The 20,963-nt window shown below is 41.8% G+C and overlaps 1 protein-coding gene across 1 annotated transcript in view; it reads right to left on the reverse strand.

The window, feature by feature from the left end:
- cttnbp2 (cortactin binding protein 2) overlaps nucleotides 1–20,963 on the reverse strand; it is a 98,082-nt gene that overhangs the window by 39,673 nt on the left and 37,446 nt on the right. The window contains exons 3-4 of the mRNA XM_085359477.1: nucleotides 12,626–12,856; nucleotides 3,878–5,303 (exon numbers count right to left, since the gene is read on the reverse strand). Of these exons, the coding sequence (XP_085215603.1) occupies nucleotides 3,878–5,303; nucleotides 12,626–12,856 (1,657 nt within the window). The remainder of the gene's footprint in view (nucleotides 1–3,877; nucleotides 5,304–12,625; nucleotides 12,857–20,963) is intronic.

A 20,963-nucleotide genomic window follows, 5' to 3' on the forward strand; every position in this document is an offset into this window, starting at 1 on the left:
TACAGTGCTTTCGGTTCGGTACGCATATGTATCGAACAATACAAAATTTGTAATTTATTTTATCAACTTTCCTTCTGACAATGCTGTCTGTGTTGAGCGCTCAGTGAATCTGCGTTCGACTACTCCGCCTAGGCTCGACAGTGCAGCCTAGGCGGAGTAGTCGAACCTGAGCGCTCAACACAGACAGCATCGTCAGAAGGAAGAGCGCAGGGCAAGCTAGCGAGACAGAAGTTAAGCTCTCCTTACAACATGGACCTCCCCCACCCTCATTCAGATCTGGCGTTTGGAATTATTTTGGTTTTCATGTGACGTATGACCCTGAAGGTAAGCGAGTCATGGACTAAAGTAAAACAGTATGTTGGATGTGCCATGCAATGCTCAATTACATGGGTGGGAACTAGTGTGTTAGCGCAGTTAGCTCGTTAACGTGTTGGCCGTCTAGCCCCATGCACGGGGCGATCGGCGGTAGCTCGTTAACGGAGATTTGCCGTGTTGTGGCGTTAAGGTCATTTCAACGAGATTAACCTGAAAGCACTAGTGGGAACACAACGAATATGACTGCACATTTACGCCGACATCATCCTAGTGCAAAGACAAAAACAACAAGCATGCTACTAACTTTAGCCGAGTCATTTAGACAGCTGTTTAATATGCTGCTGAGAATATAGCCCAGAAGAAGCGGATAGTATAGCTTTTATTTTGGAAAGAGACATTTCTCTGTAATAAACTCTCTTTTCCAAAGATGAGTGATTCCTCAATCAGATACAGGGCTCGCAATATCGCTAGCCCGACGTCCCGGGGCTATCTCTGCCCTGCCCATCGGGCTATTGTAGGAAAAACATATGTCAATGCTTTTGCATTCTTTCAGAAATGTAGCTGGGTAATTATGTCATTGGCATCGGTGAGCCACTGTCAATATGTGACATATTGAAATCGCGTTTGAATTTGCGCTTGTTTTTTTGCTTTCACTTTGCAATCATGCGAACTGTGTATAGAGAGCAACAGCACTGATCTGTGAGTGATGATAATTTGCGCACCAATTCCTCTGACATCGTCTTATCAATCGTTAGCTTACTATGCAAACATGACAAGTGAAATCTCCCGCAGCTTAAACATGTGAGAGGTTGATCGCGCAGAGAATCGCTGAGCTTATGTGAGTGCGTGTGTAAAAGCAGCAGGATTTATATTTGACTACGATGACCTGGATGACTGAGAACCTTCACAGACAGATATATATTTTAGTTCTGCTGAGCCAAATAAGACAGGTCAGGGTGAAGAAGTGACAGCCAAAGAAAAGCTTACCACAAAACGGAAAAGTTATGACAAATCAGACTATAAGGCAAAAAGAAAGTGCAGCTTTATGGTTTCATGGACAAAATTATTTCTGTGGCTGCAATATGACGAGCTAAATAACCAGGGCTGCACATAAGTGGTCCGCAGGTGCGCATTCGCTGTCAAAATAAAAAACACGCACAAGGGTTAGGGTTAAATTTAAAAACTGTACTTTTGAGTTAAAATATATATTTATAATTTTAATAAATGACAAATTAAAAAGGCATGAACATTTTTTTTGTATGGAAAAAATATCGAACCGTGACACCAAAGTATCGAACCGAACCGAACCGAACCGTGAATTTTGTGTATCGTTGCACCCCTAATATATATATGTGTGTGTGTGTGTGTGTGAGTAACAACTAAAGTTACATCCTGCAGTTTTGTTCCAGGAATCTGTGGTTTCCTCGGCCCCACTTTTCTCAACGTGAGATCAACTGTAATACCTAAAACATTATTCTTGTTACAAGCAAGCTAAACTCTAAAACCTAAAACAGTTTCCATAAATGTCCTTTAAAGTTTAAGCAAAAATTCTAACCAATAATGGCCTGCACTGATGACAATTAATTTAACATATTTTATACATCCCTCTGTTGTGTCTTTGATTATTTGAATTTTAAAGTCTAGCTTACCAGAGGATTTGAAAGAATTCTTGAGGTAACTATTTATTTTTACTATATACATATTTTTCACATTTTTTGTGTTGAATTTGTTACCCTGCTGTGACAAACCTGAAGCCTGCAAAAAATGTCTGCGATTTAATCAGCTTGTGAAGCTGCAGTCTGGACAGAAAAGCCTGTCATCGCATCTGATTAATACACAGCAAGAAGATAGATAGGTCTTTAAGTACCACAAACACAATAGACAAATATATATATATATATACACATATTATTTAGTCAGATAATGTGAAAACATACACGGACTAAAAAATTACCACTGCAAACAAGACAAACAGATGAAGTTAAGAGAAAACATCTAATTACCAACCCCAACAACTGCGCTATGACTACTAACCATGGGCCTATTGGGCCTGTTCAGAGTTGTCATACTTATTTTACTGTGGCAATTTCTGAACAGCATGGGTTAAAAATAGGCTAAAGAAAGTCAGAGTGAAGAATTTGCGTGCTGAAGTGTGTCAAGACAAAAAGACACAGATTAAAAAGAGTAAAGAAAAAATGCAGCATCAAATCTCAAGAAGATGAAGAAAGCCCCAGCAGTTGTTCTGGTTGGAATTTTTGTGGTTTTGGTGCAAAAGTAGGATAAAAACAAAAGCTACAGAAACATGTATGCTGACAGCTGACTTTATGGTTTGGCTTATAACTGTGATAAATATGTCAAAGTGTGGAAGGATTTCTTTCATACTACTCCACAGCTTTGTCACATTTGTAAGTGGGACATGCTGCAATCGAATGCAAGAATTTCATAAAGGCTGGCAATAAAGGTGTTGGATCTGCTATTTTCAAAAAAAGAAGAAAAAAAGTAAGATATGGCCATAAAAACATAGTCAGGTTTTTCAGCTGCATGACAGATTCTTAAATATAAGGTGCTTTTCCATTTAAGGCATTTTGCTCTTGCCAAAACATACAGTTACATGAACAGATAGATCACTATATAATGCATATATGATATATATGATATATATTAAATATATATCATGGTCATGGTTTTGTAGCTTTTGCTATACCCTGGTGGAAATCTGGGAAAACAGACATTACTAAGTGTTTCAACCAGACAATACAGAAATATTGAACCTAAACATCAAAATAATACCAAAGTTCTAATAAGCTGGATCTAACTTTAATCACACCACACAGTGCAACCAATAAAAGCATGAAAATCACATTACAGTGAATATAAAAGCTAACATTTATATCAAAGCGAACAAGTTGCATACAGAGTGCTGTCAATGGCAAACAGTCAGTCAGACTAGTTAATGGAAGCTGAAACAGGAAGGAGTGCAGGAAGTGGAGGAGTAATCATTGCATGCTACTGGAGGATGGAAAAGGGGAAGGGAAGGAGAGAGCAGCCTCTGGCATCAGCTTCAGAGAGGATAGGGGGTTATTTTTAGAAAGCCCAACAAACCAATATGAATACAAGAGAGCATCGGGAGGGGCGCTGGCCTGTCTCAGTTCACCCTGAAATTCTCCTTTTGTTAACCTCTTGTCTCTGAGCAACAGTCAGACACATCCTAGTGACATGATCTAAATGTCTGCTGCTGATACTGATGCTGACATGTCTAATGTGACATCATGGGAGATGAAAGGTGCTCAGGGGGAGGGCACATTAAAGGCAGAGAAGGAGAGATAAGTTGAGAGAAAATGCAGTGAGTAGCATTGGATCTTGTAAGGCTTTTCAGGGTTGGGGGGGCAAGAACATAAACCGAGCTGACCCATGTGTCGTTTCTGCAGTTATACCAGTTTTCCTGTGAACTGATCCTTATGCTGTCCTAAGATAGGCAAGGCTAGGATCTTGGAAAGACAGGTAAAGAAAAGAGGCAGTGGGCAGAATTGGAGGGAGATGCAGCAAAAAGGAGCCCCTTTACCTGATGCTGTTGCCAGGGGGCTGCCTGATGAGGCACGGGGACTACAGGAGGATGGAGCACTAATGGAGGAGGAGGTGGAGGGGGGGTTTATGGAGGAGGGGCTACTGACAGTGGTGGCAGAGCTGATGACTGGGGGGCACTCTGAACATGCTGCTGTTGGATGCCGCTGAGGGCCCCGGCCAGGCCCTGGGGAACGGCACGGGGGGCAGGCACCCACCTGAGAGGCCGTCAGGGCTGGGACCAGGTCCAAGGCCGGTTTTGGCGGCAGCTGGGGTGTGGCTGGTTTTAACCCAGCCCCAGGGGTGCGGCTGCTGTCAGCCACTCCCTTGATGGGTGGATGAGGAGGAGAAGGTGTCTGGGAAAGCCCTGGCTTTTTGGGAGGTATAGGAGGAGGGTTTCCCCTGTCGATCCTGGCCACCGTGGGAGACTTGAGGCCAATAGGGTGGCTCAGGCGGCTGGGAAAAGGGCCTCCCTCTGAGGCAGAATGGGGCAGGCCTGGACGCAGGGGTCCAGTCCCTCCTGCAGGAGGGCTGGTGAAGCGTGAGAGGACCTGCGTGACGGTGTGACGTGCTTGCTGCTTGGCAGCAAAGTTATCGCGGTTGGTGGGAGAAAGGTCACGAGCTGGAGGACTCTGGGATGCCGTGCCATTTTGGTCCTGTTCCTGGAACTTGTAGCGGGCAGCCTGGACACGGGGACTGACCCCGCTGGGTAAGCCGTGGGGGGCATTGCCCTCTGAGCCATTTTCTGTCTGTGCCAGTCCTCCTGAGCTGCTGTGGACGATCCCCCGGCCAGTCGTCTTTGGCAGGCTCAGGCCCACATAGTTGGCAGGGGTTGGTTTGACAGGTATAGTGAGAGGGGACTTCTTAGGACCCTCCACCTCTGTGGGAGGCAGGTCCGTTTGGCAAGACGCTGTTCGAGAACTAATGGGCTCTGTAGCTACAGAAACAGACGTCAGAGCTTTAGGTTTGGGTGGCGTACTGGTGGCAGCAGCAGGTTCTGGTCTACTAGCAGCAGGCAGACCAGCTCCATCCTTGCCTTCACCCCTTTCAGTCCTGAGCTGCTCCACCTGCTGCCGCAGACTCAGGCTTTCTGACTCCTCACGGCCCAGCCTTGCACGCAGCTGTTCACGCTCCGTGTCAAACTCTGACAGCTGCTTCTCCATCTTTGCCTCCATCTGTTGGCTGCGCTGGCGCTCAGAGCTCAACTCCTCCTGGAGTCGGCCAGAGGTGCGACTCTCCTCATCCAGGCGAGCCTGGAGTTCATCAAAGCGCTGTGACTCCTCTACGACCCGTGTGGCAAGCTGCTTGCACTCTCGGACTAGCATCATGACAATATGCTTGTTCTTCTCACGCTCATCCTTCAGCTGTGCCGTCAGCTTGCGGTGCTCCTGCTCTAAACTCTGGAGCTGCAGTTTCTCCATCTCCAGCTGAAAAAGAAAAGAAAAGACACACGAGGTCTGAGAGCAGTATTACAGATCACAGACATTATAGCTGAAACTTGAATATATACACAATAAGAAAGCAAGAAAGAAATCACGCTAAGTAATTCAGGTTACATGTGTGCAGATACAAGAGGATATAATTTACCTCTACAACGTCTTTAGTGACAGTATTACAAATCAAATCAAAATCAAATCAAATCAAATCACTTTTATTGTCACATCACATGTGCAGGCACACTGGCACAGCACATGCGAGTGAAATTCTTGTGTGCGAGCCCCACAAGCAACAGAGATGTGCAAACACAACAACACAAACGAGCAAAATACAAGAATGGCCAACCTGAAACTAATAAATATATGTACAATATATAATAGTGTATGCATTTCTGGATGTGTATACTAAATATTTACCTACGTGTGTGTGTGTGTGTGTGTGTGTGTGTATACACATTTTTACAAATTAAATAGTAAAAAAATAATAATAATAATAATAATAATAAAATATATAAAATATACAGAGTTGAATATGTGCAAAACAAGTGGCATTTATATACAGTATGGAGTGCATAATGTTGAAGTTCCAGTAGTGAAGCTGAGGTGTCTATGACGTGTTCAGCAGTCTGATGGCCTGATGGAAAAAGCTGTCTCTCAGTCTGCTGGTACGGGACCGGATGCTGCAGAACCTCCTTCCTGATGGAAGCAGTCTGAACAGTTTATGGCTGGGGTGACTGGAGTCCTTGATGATCCTCCCCGCTTTCCTCAGGCAGCGCTTCCTGTAGATGTCTTGGAGGGAGGGAAGCTCACCTCCAATTATCCGTTCAGAGCACCGCACTACTCGCTGGAGAGCTTTGCAGTTGTAGGCGGTGCTGTTGCCATACCAGGTGGTGATGCATCCAGTGAGGATGCTCTCAATGGCACAGTGATAGAAGGTCCTGAGGATGCGGGGGCTCATGCCGAATCTTTTCAGTCTCCTGAGAAAGAAGAGGCGCTGCTGCGCCTTCTTCACTGTTTTGTTTGTGTGTACTGACCACGTAAGATCCTCAGCCAGATGTACTCCAAGGAACCGGAAGCTGCTCACTCTCTCCACAGCAGCGCCGTTGATGGTGATGGGGGTGTGTACTTCTCTGCACCTCCGGAAGTCCACTATCAACTCCTTTGTCTTTGCGACGTTGAGGGTGAGATGGTTGTCTTGACACCAGTGGGTCAGGGCGCTGACCTCCTCCCTGTAAGCCGTCTCATCACCGTTGGTGATAAGACCCACCACTGTAGTGTCGTCCGCAAACTTCACAATGATATTGGAGTTGTTAGTGGCTGTGCAGTCGTAGGTGTAGAGTGAGTATAGGAGAGGGCTCAGTACACACCCCTGTGGAGCACCAGTGTTCAGTGTGATGGGGGATGAGGTGATGCTGCCCAGTCTGACCACCTGGCGTCTGTCAGACAGGAAGCTAAGGATCCAGCTGCAGAGGGAGCTGCTCAGTCCTAGATCCTGCAGTTTCCTGTCCAGCTTCGAGGGAACGATGGTATTGAATGCTGAGCTGTAATCTACAAACAGCATTCTCACATACGTGTCTCTCTTCTCCAGGTGTGACAGGGCAGTGTGTAGTGTCAGGGCTATGGCATCATCAGTGGACCTGTTGTGGCGGTATGCAAACTGTAGAGGGTCCAGTGAGTCGGGTAGTGCAGAGCAGATGAAGTCCCTGACCAGCTTCTCGAAGCATTTTACCACTGGGCATGTGACATAATGACAATTCACTGACATCTTTAAAATAAATCAGTTGCGATCAAGCATACCACAAAACTCACAGATTGTATGTGCTGTACAAGCTCAGTAAGCGTCACACGTATGTCAAATATCCAATCCCCAGCTCACACCTCACCAGCACCATGTCTTTGTTATGATCTTATAAAGCAATCTGACACGTCTTTTAATACCATAGTAAACTTCAGGTTCAAATAGCTGAACCTGAATTGAAAATCCAACTGCTTACATTCTGAGGCAATGCAGCACCTCAATTGCAAATGCATTAATAAATCAAACAAAAATTGAACCTTTTTTTTTTTTTAGGAGAACAGGGAACATAGTTTAACCCAGATTAATCAAATCAGCCAGACAAAGTAGCTGAATTAAAACAGACAAGACAGGTCTTATTCCTCTACAGGGTGGTTGAATTTATGTGTCTCTATGTCAGAGTCTCTACACACGGTTGAATTTCGATGACTTGTCAGACCAGCGGCCTCTATATCTGGAGCATCGCTGCTATTATTAGCTCAGAGTTGGCTTCACAGGGGGGGCTTAACTGGGGCTCTCGAGTCAACTGACCCCATCTCTCTAACAAGCCCCAAACAATAGAGCTGACACTCTGCAGCTCCTATCCCAAGTGAGACCCCTCCCAGCCTTAGCTAACTCCTTCACTCCTGCTGTTCCAAACCATCAGGGAATAGATATCACCACCAGCTGATGTTGAGGAGAAGTAAGGGCTTTATAAGCAGGAGGAGAGCCAGGGGAATGCCAGTTGTTACTCAAAAGGAGGCGTTACGACTAGCTGCTAATTGGGTGAGGATTATGTCTGCTGTAAGTCAGCCTAATGCCTCAGAAAAACATTTAGGAACGCTGTACATGTCGAAACACACTGGGAGGACTAGATTAAAACCATGTGGGATTAAGATAACTCTGTAATATGCATGACTCCATGTCTCCGATTAAGGACAACTTGAAAAAGCTACAGTCTTTTATTATATTCATTTCTAAATGGTTTGGCGTATTGTAGACAATGGTGTAACAGACAGAATACTTTGCAGATAGAAAACTTCCCAGCTTTAGATTTCTTTAAATTCCAGATTCAGACTCACACCCCACCAGCACCATACCACACCAAGTTTTTTTTTTACTGTAGGTGTGATTTTCAATTATCTTATAGATTGTCTATGATGATTTTTTAAATTACTGCTATTGCTAACAGCACTCTTAATACAAGTGGGCTACAAAGAGTTTCCAGAAATTTTATACTATGCCTACAGATGATACAAATTGTTATGTAAAATCTCTTTATACAGGTTAATGGTGGTCCTTTAAAGTGGCAGTAGGGTGTTAGTTGTAGGGTTGGATAGGGTCTTTCTCCAACTTCATGACTGATTCATGGAGAAGGAGATAGCAGGACTTGGGGATTGCCTTTATTATTCCCATGAACAAGTTCAGAGTGTGTTATGTATTAACTGCGTGATTGTCTTCAGCTTGGCTAAGACCTCATGGATAATTCAGTAGCTTACTCACAGGAGGACAACAGAAGTGGAAACAGACGGAGGGGATAAAGATAGCACGAACTAGCCAGGTGAAATTCACTCTACCCAGCAACCAGAAGATCTCTCCAAGCATGCTAAGCCTGTGTCTTTTAGCAGTGCTGGTTTGTTGTTGTGTCACTGGTCATTTTAAGAGTTCCAGTGAAACCTGCCTGACACATTTGCTGATTGATTGTTTGGCTACAACTGGGCAATCAGTGGTGATATGGTGATTTATTATACACCAAAAAGAGTACACAGCTTCCACCTTAGAAGAGGATGCGCTCTTCTAGTACGTTGCACCAAAAATCATAATGTAGCACCACAGCAACTGCAAAAAACTTAAGGAACAATCTCATACAAATCTCCATTTCACCAATTTATATTCACCATGTCAAATGAGAGTACATTGCTGTCTGTTGTTGCTTCTTTTATATTTAAGTGTGTTTTGGGGGGCTAAAAAGAAGCAAAACCGCTGTAGTTCAAAGTCATACAACCATGTTTCTCAGCAGTACTGAGAGTGGTTTCACAGGTGAAGTGGTGCACTTTCTGTTTTCAGGCCAAACTGTCTTGTGAGAATATTAAATCTGCCATGTGATGCACTGTGCAATCCTAAGAAAATAACCATAATTTTCAGTTTTACTCAATTCCAGAAGACTCTGCAAACCTAACTGTAGAGAACACTACAAAAATGGTACATTCCAAATCAAAATACCAGTCTTGGCATTGTGGTACAAATCACATGGTTAATTAGGAGATAGGTGAACTTTCTGGCGGCTCCATCACTCAGTCCGCATTTCTTATTGTTTTGTAACATTTCTAAAGGCATAACCAAAGAAACCAAAGAGCTTCACATGGTGAAGAGATGCAGTATCCATAAAAGTTCGGTGCAATTTACTTATTTGGGACCAAACTAGACGCAGAAAACCCACGACAAGTAAGTGATCCTTTAAAATAAGACCAGAGTGGACTGAAATAAAACCTCAGATGTTGTGGTACAACTCAATGAAACTGTTGTATAGTAAAGATGATCAATTTATTATTAAATTATTTTTATTTTAATTATTTCTATTTATTTAACCAAAATATCACCAGAAGCTATTCTCCTGCCCTTTCATAAAAACACTTTTTTTCACCAGTCCTTTTGACATTTGACCAAAAAACAAACAAACAAACAAACAAACTTCATTGGTCTTTTAACTTTTTTGCAAAATTTTAAATGGCTTTAAATTCTGGGAAATTCTATATTATTCTAATTCTAATAAAATATATTTTTTTTTATTTACTTTTTTGGTTGAGCTTTCCAGCAGATGGCTTCACAGCATCTTCTCATAGTTCACTGACTGGCAAATCAACCTGAGAATCCGAAGATTTTAAAAAGTTTGCTGTACAGCTGGTGTGAAACTGTTCTTCTGAAAAGCTGCCTTTGATCAGCGCCGAACATGCCTACAGTTACTGTCCCTATATAACTCGATCTTTGGTCTACCTGTCCAGAGAACATAAATTGTTTGTCTGAATCTTCTTTGGCAAACTAAATATTGGTTTCACAGTTATCTGCAGGGCATGTGATGACACTGGGGCATTGTGAGACTTCTTTTTGCATTAAACCATCTGTTTTTTGGATGAGTTTCCTGTCGCAGCCAGTCCCAGCCAAACAGATACTTTTACTGCAATCCTTTTTTAATTAATTTGAAATTCCATTCACAAACTTTTCCTCCTTAAACCCCTAAAGAGAGGTTTTAAATCTTCACCTGATGACAACAAACACTTGTCAGTAACAGAGAAATAGTAAGACAACCTCTACATGTCACAGGTTACTTCTCTCACTTCCTGAAAATGTTCTAATCTTTGCTCCTAAACTGTAACATCTGATTCTAACTTCATGGACAGAAGCATCATTTGTCATTTTTCTATTTAAGATCTGGAAAATTCAATTTCTTTTAAAAGTTACCGTTTATATTTTTATGCCAAATAATTCAACAATCCACATATGGCTGCACATTAAGGATAACGCACGCACGCACGCACGCACGCACGCACGCACGCACGCACGCACGCACGCACGCACGCGCACACACACACACTCTATTTAGCCAGCTTTCCTGTCAAAACACCGACTCCTACCTCTCCCTTCCTTCCACTCCTTCCTTCGTCCATACCTCCTCTCTGTGTATTTATGTGTGTGGTTACTTACAAAGGTTCAGTGTGGCTTCAAACTAAATCTGTGTTTCAGGGTTCATGGACAGGACATACACTTTAACAGAGTATTTTCTTTATTGTTCACACACTCAGTCCTCCAGCCTCATGTCTGAACACATATATGAGAGGAAAAAGAGAAACAGCGAAAATGGGACAGAGGGATAGCAGACATCTGGCTGCCCAGTTAATCAGGGCTTTCTAATCCTAAAGAGACCTCGAACAAACACACACTCAAATACACACACTGCATGTGCGTATATGAGTTTGTACACAAAAGCAGAACTGACACACCAGAAAATAGGTATTAGGTTTGCACACAACACAGACACACTGTTACTCCACTCTTCCCCCATTCATACAATACCCATGCATTCAGGAGAAACATTAATATACACAGACAAGCGTCGAATTTTCTCTTTCCCACAACTTCCTTTGGAGGATTTCAGCCTCAGAGATTTGAATTCTGTGTAAATAAACTCAATCTGTGGTCAAAGAGAAGATGCAAATAGATTTCATTAAACTTGACTGAATATAGCCACCTATTCACTACAATTTAACTTGAAACAAACATAAGCTCAGAAATTAGACATTTTGGAAAATGCGACTGACCAGTCTCTGCTACCGCAGCTACACGGCTCTAATGATGGTGGTGTTGGTTTTTCTGCTGGTCCAGCTCACAATGAAATATCTCAGTAGCTTGCAGTTAAATTCTCCAAACTTTCACCGTCCACAGGGCACGATTCCTGATTATCTTGGTGTTCCCTTGGGTTTTTTCCTAGCAGCACAACTTCAGTTTATGACAAGATGATTTAAAAGAAAAAAAAAAATTGTGCCAGCCTTGGCTTCACTTGAAGACTAATGCTAAAAAGCAGCAATGCTAAACACTGCAGTATTATTGCTGGTAAGTAAATGATGTGAGCTCAGAGGCAGCTTAAGACATAAATATACTATTAAGTCAATGTAACAACATAGTGACTATTCATATCTTTCAGTCATATGACCAATGCAGAACCGATGACAAAACATGGTTTAACATACTAGAGCATTTGCTTCAAGACATTGTAGATCACCTCCCAACCAAAGAAAGTCCATGAACAAGCTACAAATTCTGACGCACATACAGCTCCTTCCATTTAAAGGCAAGAATTTTTTTTTAATATCAAATCCAAAGTAATACTTTTGGAAAGGATACAACACAAATTTAATCAAAGCTTCTTTCACGCGTTCAGATTTAACAACCATTCGGCATTTTGGACACACAAACCTTGTAACTGTCTGGCAGCACAGGAAACACTGTTCTATGTGTTTCCCTCCTATAATGATTGGATATCATGTGACATTTATCAATGGGCAGTTCATGAACCTCTTCTAAATGAATAATGTCAACATTTGTTTGACTAATTATACAATAAGCGGTGCTGCAGGAAGCAACACCATAAATAAATAAATGCGCTAGTTGCTCTTTAATCCATTTTGTTCCGACGCCATGCAGCAGCTGATAATCGTTCCAGTAGATTCAGTTCTCCAAAGCATTTCTGCACAAGGACTGTTTACAAAACAAAAATCCAATTAAGTTACAGTAATTATTGTCAATGCCTGCAGTAAACATCCTGAGACGTTCAGCTTCCACTGTTGTGTCTGGTTGGGAGTTCTGGTTTAAAAAAGCAGAAGCGAAGAGATTGGATCTCATGTGAGAAATTAAATCTTTCCTTAGCAACCGTACAGGTGGCGTTTTAGTTTCACGGTCACAAGGCCATGCACTCTCTATTTTTGTTTTCAACTCCAACCTTCTCCACCAACAGAAATCCCCCCCCCCCCCCGCAATGGCTTACCCTTTTCTGACGGCTTTCGGCAGCAGCCAGCTGGGCCGACATGCGCTCCTGCATCTTTCTGCAGTGTGCCATGACGGCCTCCAAGATGGAGATGGGGCTGGACCCTAGGGGACCCCGTTCCTTGTCTCCTCCGGGGACCCCGCCTTCGAAGTCCCTCTGAAGTGCCAGGTAGGGGTCAGTCAGGCTGTAGTGGCTGTACCGTTCTTGAAGAAAAACCTCCTTCCGCTGAGCCTGGAGGGGATATAGAAAAAAAGCAGAAAAGGTGCTATTCAACTTGTTTACACTACATGAGTAAAATGATTTTGATGAAAAATAATATATAGAATGTTTCCAGGTTTTCAACCAGAATCACACATATAATCTCATACTGTAGATATGTTATAGAATTAGCGTACAACCAGAAAACAATGCGTTAACTAACAGTACTTTGACATTGGTATAATGTAAGACAAAAACAAAAAGCCTTTGATAAGGAATGACGTTCTCTCCTTAACCTCATCCAGTGACCTAGATCAAAAGTGTACGTGTCGAAAAAGCACACGGGGTAACAACATGAAAGGCGTCAAACTGTGGTTTATTTTCTTCACTTTGTTAAGCATTCCTCAACTTTTATTTGGAGAGCTCTCTGCTACCCATGGGAAATGTATGTCCCAAAGAGGTTGAAGCTCAAGCAACACTGAAACTTTATTACTTGACAAACTCGTCTGGTCCCGTGGCCGTCATCAGGGTCAGTTTGTGTCCCAAACAAACTCACCCATAATTACATTACAGTAAATAACAGCTAACGAGCAGGAGAGGACATATTTACGGTGATTTGGAGAGCTCAAAGCTTTTACCAGTCCACCATTAACACCCAACCTACCCCTACACAGTGCTTCAAAAAACAAAACAAAACAAAACAAAAAAAACAACAAGCAAAATAAAAGGAAGCTCAGGCCATGCTGTGGAACTACGAACCAACCAACTCTTCCCCCCTAAATGTTATTACCCCAACCGCATGACTCCACAAGCATTCAGCACTGAAGCAGGCACAACTGCGCTCAGGTTACACTGGTACATGGCGATGGGAGATACCTCTGACCAGCTCGGAAGACTGTACACACAGGAGGGCTGTGGTATAATAAGAGAACACGGCTATACTGGCATGACTGTTTCCATTCTTAACTGAAAACATGGTGTGCCTTTGCAGTTACGTAGAAGATCCTTTGCTAACTACAAACTTCAAGCATGGCTGAAAATCTTTTCAGCTGCACACTCTAATGTTTATCATTCATCTTCCAGCTTTGGACTTCCAGTAGAATGTAAACAGAATGCTTAATGCTTCAGCAAATCAGCGTCCCAAGATAGCATGTCTTTCCAAACAGTATATGAATGCAGCAGACTGGTGATTGGCCAAAAAACAAAAACAAAGCTAACAGCGGTAGTAAACATCTGACTTGTTTTCAGCAAAATTTTGTCAAGTGTATACAGACACCAGGGGAAAAAATTCACATTATCCGTGTGGCTTTAGAAAGTCTGGGTGTACACTTTTGCAGGTAAAAAAAAGAAAAGAAGAAGCTATCAAACAGAGCTGGCTGTACACACAGCAGGGGCAATGTGCTCTGAGTGAAGCACTAAAACTGCGAGTCTACACTTGTGTTGGGTTCAGTAGTCAGTGTGTACCTATGTTAAATTATTTTTTTTTTCTAGTCATAGCCACAACTTTCCTGTTTACGTTACAGTTCTTGCCAACTTATCTTTTTTGCCAGCAACCACCAGGCTGACCAGTTGCTCTTCATAGACTCTCATTTTGCAGTTGGACCGACCCTAAAGACTCAGTGTTTCCCAGCCACTGTGCCGCAGCACATAGGTGTGCCGTCAGAAATGATCAGGTGTGCCGCGGAAGATTATATGGTTCCACCTGATTAGTACTCTAATAGTGCTAATAATATATTAGTTAACAATACATTAGCATAATAGCTTGCATGCTATATTTTCAGAGAGGAATTTGTTTTTCTTGATGTATATTCCCCTGAAACAGCTCACTGCATCAAATCCTGCAGGTTATAGAGGGGAAACATCTTCTGTAAGATCCAGTGTTTTTCACGGCTGCTTCAAGCAGAATCTGGCATTTATTAGCCTCAGTAACATTACCCCTGTTGAACCGGTCTTCTTTCTGACCGAAAACAAATGGCCATCGATTGGCCAAATACTGCCTAACCAAAATCCACTTGGCGGCAGTAAAGCGGCTGCAAACCTGCACAGACCATAAGTAGTGCTGAAAGAGTAATACATGTTTCAGGAATACACTGCAATAAAACAAAAGCCATCAGAGTTGGGTGAAGGTCGTCTTTCGATCTATAACATAACTGAGTCAAGGCATTTATGAAGGACAAACCATTTGATGTGCTCTTTAAGCAAAAAGGAGGTGCCTTAATCTAAGATTTGAATTGCAGTTTTGGAATGATTTCACAGTCATGATTCATATTGATCAGCAGTAGAAAAATGGAGAGTAATTAATAACTAGGGTTACTTAAAGGGTTGGGACTTAAATTTTATGTGGGGGGAGGGAAAGCCAAGTGTAAGACAAAGCCACAGACAGCAGGGACAGAGAGGAATGAATGGCAGGACGGAGCTGCAAGATACTTTTCCTTCTTTGGAAACGCAAGTCTGCAGAGTCAAACAGTAACACGCTCACATAAAGAGCGCAGAGGATAGAGATTGATGGTCAATTCTAAGAGCGCTGAGGCAGGTCTGGATACTGATGGCCAACTGTGAGCAGGCCAATATAAACATGCCCCCGAGGAAAGGTAGGTGTGCGTGACAGAGAGGAAGAAAGAGCATGAGGAACCGAAGAACAACAACAAAAAGACCGTGTGGAAAGACTGGAAAGAGGAAAGACTTGAGAAAAAGCTGAATTTTCTCACAAACACTTCAAACATGAAGATAATACCTGCAGGAATAATTTGCTACTTTCAATAAACTTTGAGTTGACATTAAAAACCACAATTATAACTAAAACAAGCAGTTTTCTGTATTTAATTTAATTCTAAAGTGTCTATAAAATGGTCCACAGCTGTTAAAAACTCAAAATTCATGTCTTTAACCTTTCAAAAATCAAAAATTCAAAAATAAACCATCCAGAACACAGAAATCAGCAAAGTGCAGAAAATGGCACCAGTGTCACATTCTTCAGTTTCCACACCAGAGGGAAGATTTTAGTTAAAATGGATGAATCTTAAAAAAAAAAATCTTAGTAAAAATACTTATTACAATATATTTTCTACTCTCAAAAATCTTTATTAACATCAGCTGGGTGAGTACTCGGAGTTTTGACCTCATACCATAGCTGCTTATGCTCTGAAGCTACATAATCCAGCTTCAGTGAACGTATCATCTAAACCATCTTAAGGGAATCCATCTGTAAAGCTCAGCAAGAAATAATTAGGAGCAACGTAGCGCCATCTTTCAATTCAATTTTATTTATATAGCACCAAATCACAACAACAGTCGCCTCAAGGCGCTTTAAACTTCCCTTCACCTCTCAGGATCTCCCTGTAAATGCTCACATAGAACCAGGGGCCATTTAAGTCCAGTTCAGTCAGTCAGCGGCTCTTTATGCTCACAATTAGGAACATTATTTATCAGGCTAAAGGTTTTTGGGTGGTTAGGTGAGCATTCCCATTAAATATGAGTAAACTATTCATTTCACAAGCCTCAACTTGCTAGCATGTTGTTTCTTTCCTTTCTCATTATTATTAAAAGAGCCGTTTATGATACGTGAGTAGTTCAACAACTTTTTCCTCAATCACCTCTGTTTTCCCTTCGTATTTAAACCTGTGAACCAGATCATCAAGATTTCCTGATTGGGGGCGGGGGCTCAGGATCGTAGGTCACCCTATTTACAGAGTCAGGGCTTGGACCAATAGCACGAATCCTTTGAGACCTCTTCAGCTGTCAAATGCTAAGCTCCCCCGAGGCTCTTAATTCCATAGATACATTGATTATCACAGGGAAGCTACAACATACAATAGGCTTTGAGGGGTATATGCTTTAGGAGCAAATCCATTGATAAAAAAATCTGTTTTTCTTTTCTTAAAAAAGATAAAAATTTAACCAATATGTTCTGGTCACCTGTTTGATAATGCTGATGAATAATAGTGGAGACAATATTAAACATATTCTTAGAATAAATGTTTGTAATAAACATGCTGAAATAAATTAATAAAAGTAGGGCTAAATCACCCTTGAACTGTAAGTTTCCAGTGACTTTAGGATGTAAATATGGCTAACATCCCTATATTTTAGTTACAGTACATGTCATGAGCCATACCCCTGAGGTTTACTAAGGTTTAAGATAAGATGTTTATATATTCTGGTTTGGGAAAAACAGAGGGGTGATTATGCGCTAGTAACTCTAGAGTATTTACTAGTGTAGCATTGGTGGTATGCTATGAGTGAGATGTCAGTATTATTAGCATCAACCTTTATAGGCATGCTGCACTCGCTGGGAGATGGGGTTCAAAATTGTGGCCAGAAAAAGAAAGATGGTCTCAGAAGAGCAGTAGGGATGGACTAGAAGAGAAGGACGAAAAAGGAGAGTTGTAATGAATAAAAATCAGGGAAAAAAGAGAGAAACACTGAAGTGAAGGAGGGAAAGAAAAGATCTATTTGAAAAGAAATCTGGAGAGGGCAATCCAGACATTGCATGGTGGAGAAAGAAGCAGCATGTATTCTTGTGACTTGTGAATATCAAGTCAGCAGTTGGCTCCCAACTCAATCCATATAAAAAAAAAAAATTCAAACAGAGGAGCTGTTCATGTCCGGAAGAACACACACAAGCATTAGACCAAAATAGAGGGATGTGCTTTGAGGGCACTTGATTTGAGTGTGTGTTGCTTGAGATGCTGCTTAGCTCAGGAGTCAAAAAAGGGGTGTGATAAACTGATAAAAAACTACTATTCACATGATTCATGAACACCTGGATGGGAGGTATATCCTAAAAGGCTTTGTTTCAATGAAAGGTTTTTTAAAATAAATAAATAAATATATCTGATGTGAAGGTTAACTTTATTCCGATGAGTGATTCAAGAACTATAAACACAGTCATGTGTCTAGATTCCAAAAGACACCTGTACAGCTCTTTCTGCTTAGCATGCATGCATGCATGCATGCATGCATGCATGCATGTATGTATGTATGTATGTATGTATGTATGTATGTATGTATGTATATATATATATGTGTGTGTGTGTGTGTGTGTGTGTGTGTGTGTGTACACACATTTTTATAAAGCCTCCTGTCATTAACAGCCAGCTGCTGGTTGTTTTTTGCCCTATTGAAAAGTGACTCATGTATTCAATCGTTATATCACCAAAAAACACTAAACACCTTCTAGTTCCAGCTTCTCAGATGTGATGATTTGCTGGTTCTCTTTCTTGTTTGGAGTTCAGTATTGCGTGTTGGGTTGAATAGGATGACATCAGATGATTGATTTGTGGCAGCAGTTTCCTTCCCTGAACAGTACAATCGATCAATTGTACCTAAGTTGAAGAGCTATCAAAGAGCATTCTAAATATTGGCTTTAACCACTCAGGTTAGTCTTATTTCAGTCAATCAGTTGATTATTTAATTGTTAGAATAAACAGTAAAAGTCAGTGTCAGTGCTGCTTTGTTATAATCATAAGAAAACAGACACTCAAGGATTAGATCCGTTAAACAGAGTAAAAAACCAAAATATAATTTTGTCTAACAATTAACATGATTTATTGAATTGTTTTCATCTAATAAAAGTGCTGCTAATTAAGTCTAAACACATTCATCATTACTGTCAGATTGCTGTTTAGTCCACACTCTGCCTTAAAATTATTTCTTTTCCTTTCATGTGTTATATTCAAACATTTGCCATTATTTAGGTTATCTGTCTTCATGAGAGTATTTTGTTCTGATGGATTGTCCTGTTTATTTTCTAAAATGTAGCCATGTAACTACCTTTGGCTCATTTTAATTACAGTCCTTATGCATAAGTATAAGATGATCATAGATACATAATACTGTATAGTATAGCTCGCATCATACACATTGGGTGTTGGCAGGGGGATATCATACCATCCAAAAGCTCTCCAGTCTGTTTGTGTGTGCATTTGTCACCAGGGGGTGTGGATAGTCCCTCGGGATGAACTGACCCTGGGGAGGATGGAAAATGTCTGCAGTACCATCTGTCATTCACATACATGCACGCACACACGCACACACACACACACACACACACACACACACACACACACACACCAATTAAGTAATCTTCACTTCAACTGTTTTCTCTCAAATTATCTATCAGTGAGCTGATTTGGGTGTCACATTTAAACCAGAGGACCCTAACCTCATGTATTAAACCTAGGTTATGTTAGCAAGACGGAACCAGTAACTCAATGCAAAACAAGCAAACTAAAGATAAAATTCAATGGCCAGTCTCTGGGCCTGTTTGATTAGGGCTTTGGCAATCAGTTTCACAGCAACTGCCAACAACCTCTATCCTCCACAAGCAGTCGAAGAATTGACACCTTTCCCTTCTGGTGGTTGCAGATGGCCTTTAAGTAGTCTGTAGGCCTGTGTCGGTGAGGCTTTATACTAAAATGAGGAAGTTACAACGAATGTTTGAATGTGTATCTTGCCTGCATTCACACTGTGGAAATGTAAACATTTTGGATGTGAATTGTGGCATTAGGTGTATCTAAAATGTCTCACTAAACTGTACATCACATTCATTTTTGAGGTTAATAGCCAACTGTTTCCAGAGGACCAAGGCAATGCAGGGGGTAAAAAAAATAAAAAATAAATAAACTTTAGAAACTCAACTAATTCATTCTACTTAGGATATGGTTACCAGGTCCCCACTATGGACCCAGGCCTGGGGAGGGAGATCGAGGGAGATCTTCAGCTGGTCTTAAATCATGGAGCCTGACCAGGCACAGAATAAAGAGGTGGGTGGTGAGCCCATAGGAGGGCAGGCTCATGCCATATGGATTGGGTGCAGTGTGTGTCTATCAACGGTTGGGGCAGAGGGTCTGTTGGTCAGCTGCTAAAGCTGGCTATTGGGACATTATCTCTCTGGTGGGGAAGGAGCCTGAGTTGCTGTGTTTGAGGGTTAATAGATGCTGGCTAGATATAATTCGGGCTCACCTTACCACATGGTTCGAGCTCTGGAACTAGTGTCCCGGAGAGGGGTTGCACCCTGTTCTGGTGTTTGCCTCTAGCATCTGCAGTGTGGACACTGTACTGGTCTGATGGGGTAAAGAGGGAGATGAGAGTAAAAGCAGTCTAAGCCCCTAACCTAACCTAAGGTAATGACAATAAGATCGCAGATTCAAGCAGTGGAACTGAGCTATCTCCAAAGGGTGACTGGAATCAGCCTAAGAGATAGGTTGAGAAGGAGTCCTTCAAAATGACTGAACTCCCAAATGAGAGTAAAGCTGCTACTACTCCGCTTCGAAAGGAGCTAGCTGAGGTAGTTTGGGCATCTAATAAGAGTGCTTCCTGGTTAAACCATGTAAGTCAAGTAAGGGTGGGGAGGGGGAGGTCTGAGCCTCTCGGTTATCGGTAAAGGACGGATGGATGGATGTCATATAGTGGATTCATGGCCCAGCTATTATTTCTGCAAAATATTTCATATTTTAAAACTGTTGCTTAATAACTTCTTCATACATGCTGAAAAAGGTAAGGAATATGTAGGTTCAAAGAGCTGCGAGGGGTATCCCCAACATTTTAAGTCAAATGTAAACACTACATATGAATCCCAATCAGCACACAGAATGATGAAGTGTGGTGGTTTACTGTAACACTGAATTAGAAAGCTATCCTCACAGTGAGTGAGAAAGAGCATCTGACACTTGATGACCCACAGTCACGAAGGATTTATCTTTGCTGCAGGGATCAATATGTGCAAAAGGATTAGATCTGACATAGAAGAACAGATGACTGTTGCACGCTGCAGGAGATATGGTGGACCCATAAACAGGGGAGATGGAGGATGTACAGTATAAATTAGAATAAGATAAAAGAGGAAAGGAAACTCAGAGGTCAAAAGAGAGGCAAACAGAATGTTTTAAAAAAAGTAACTATCAGAGAGAATGTGAGAGATGTGTGCATTAAAGGAGAGAAAGAAAGGGAGGATAAAAGGGAAAGATGATAACAGGTGAGAACCAACAAAGCAGATGTTAGCTGTCACCTATGCTGTGTTCACACGCAGCTATGACCCCACTATGAGCTGACAGTTCAAAGCTTCGGAGAACTTGAACAGCATCATGTTGTCAACCAACAAAAACTCAACCAAAACACAGATCATCCTGCATTTCAAGGT

This window comes from Diplotaxodon limnothrissa, linkage group LG7 (genome assembly GCF_057381915.1).
Source record: "Diplotaxodon limnothrissa isolate DT_005_m linkage group LG7, D_limnothrissa_male_GT1.1, whole genome shotgun sequence".
NCBI classification, from domain to species: Eukaryota; Metazoa; Chordata; class Actinopteri; order Cichliformes; family Cichlidae; genus Diplotaxodon; species Diplotaxodon limnothrissa.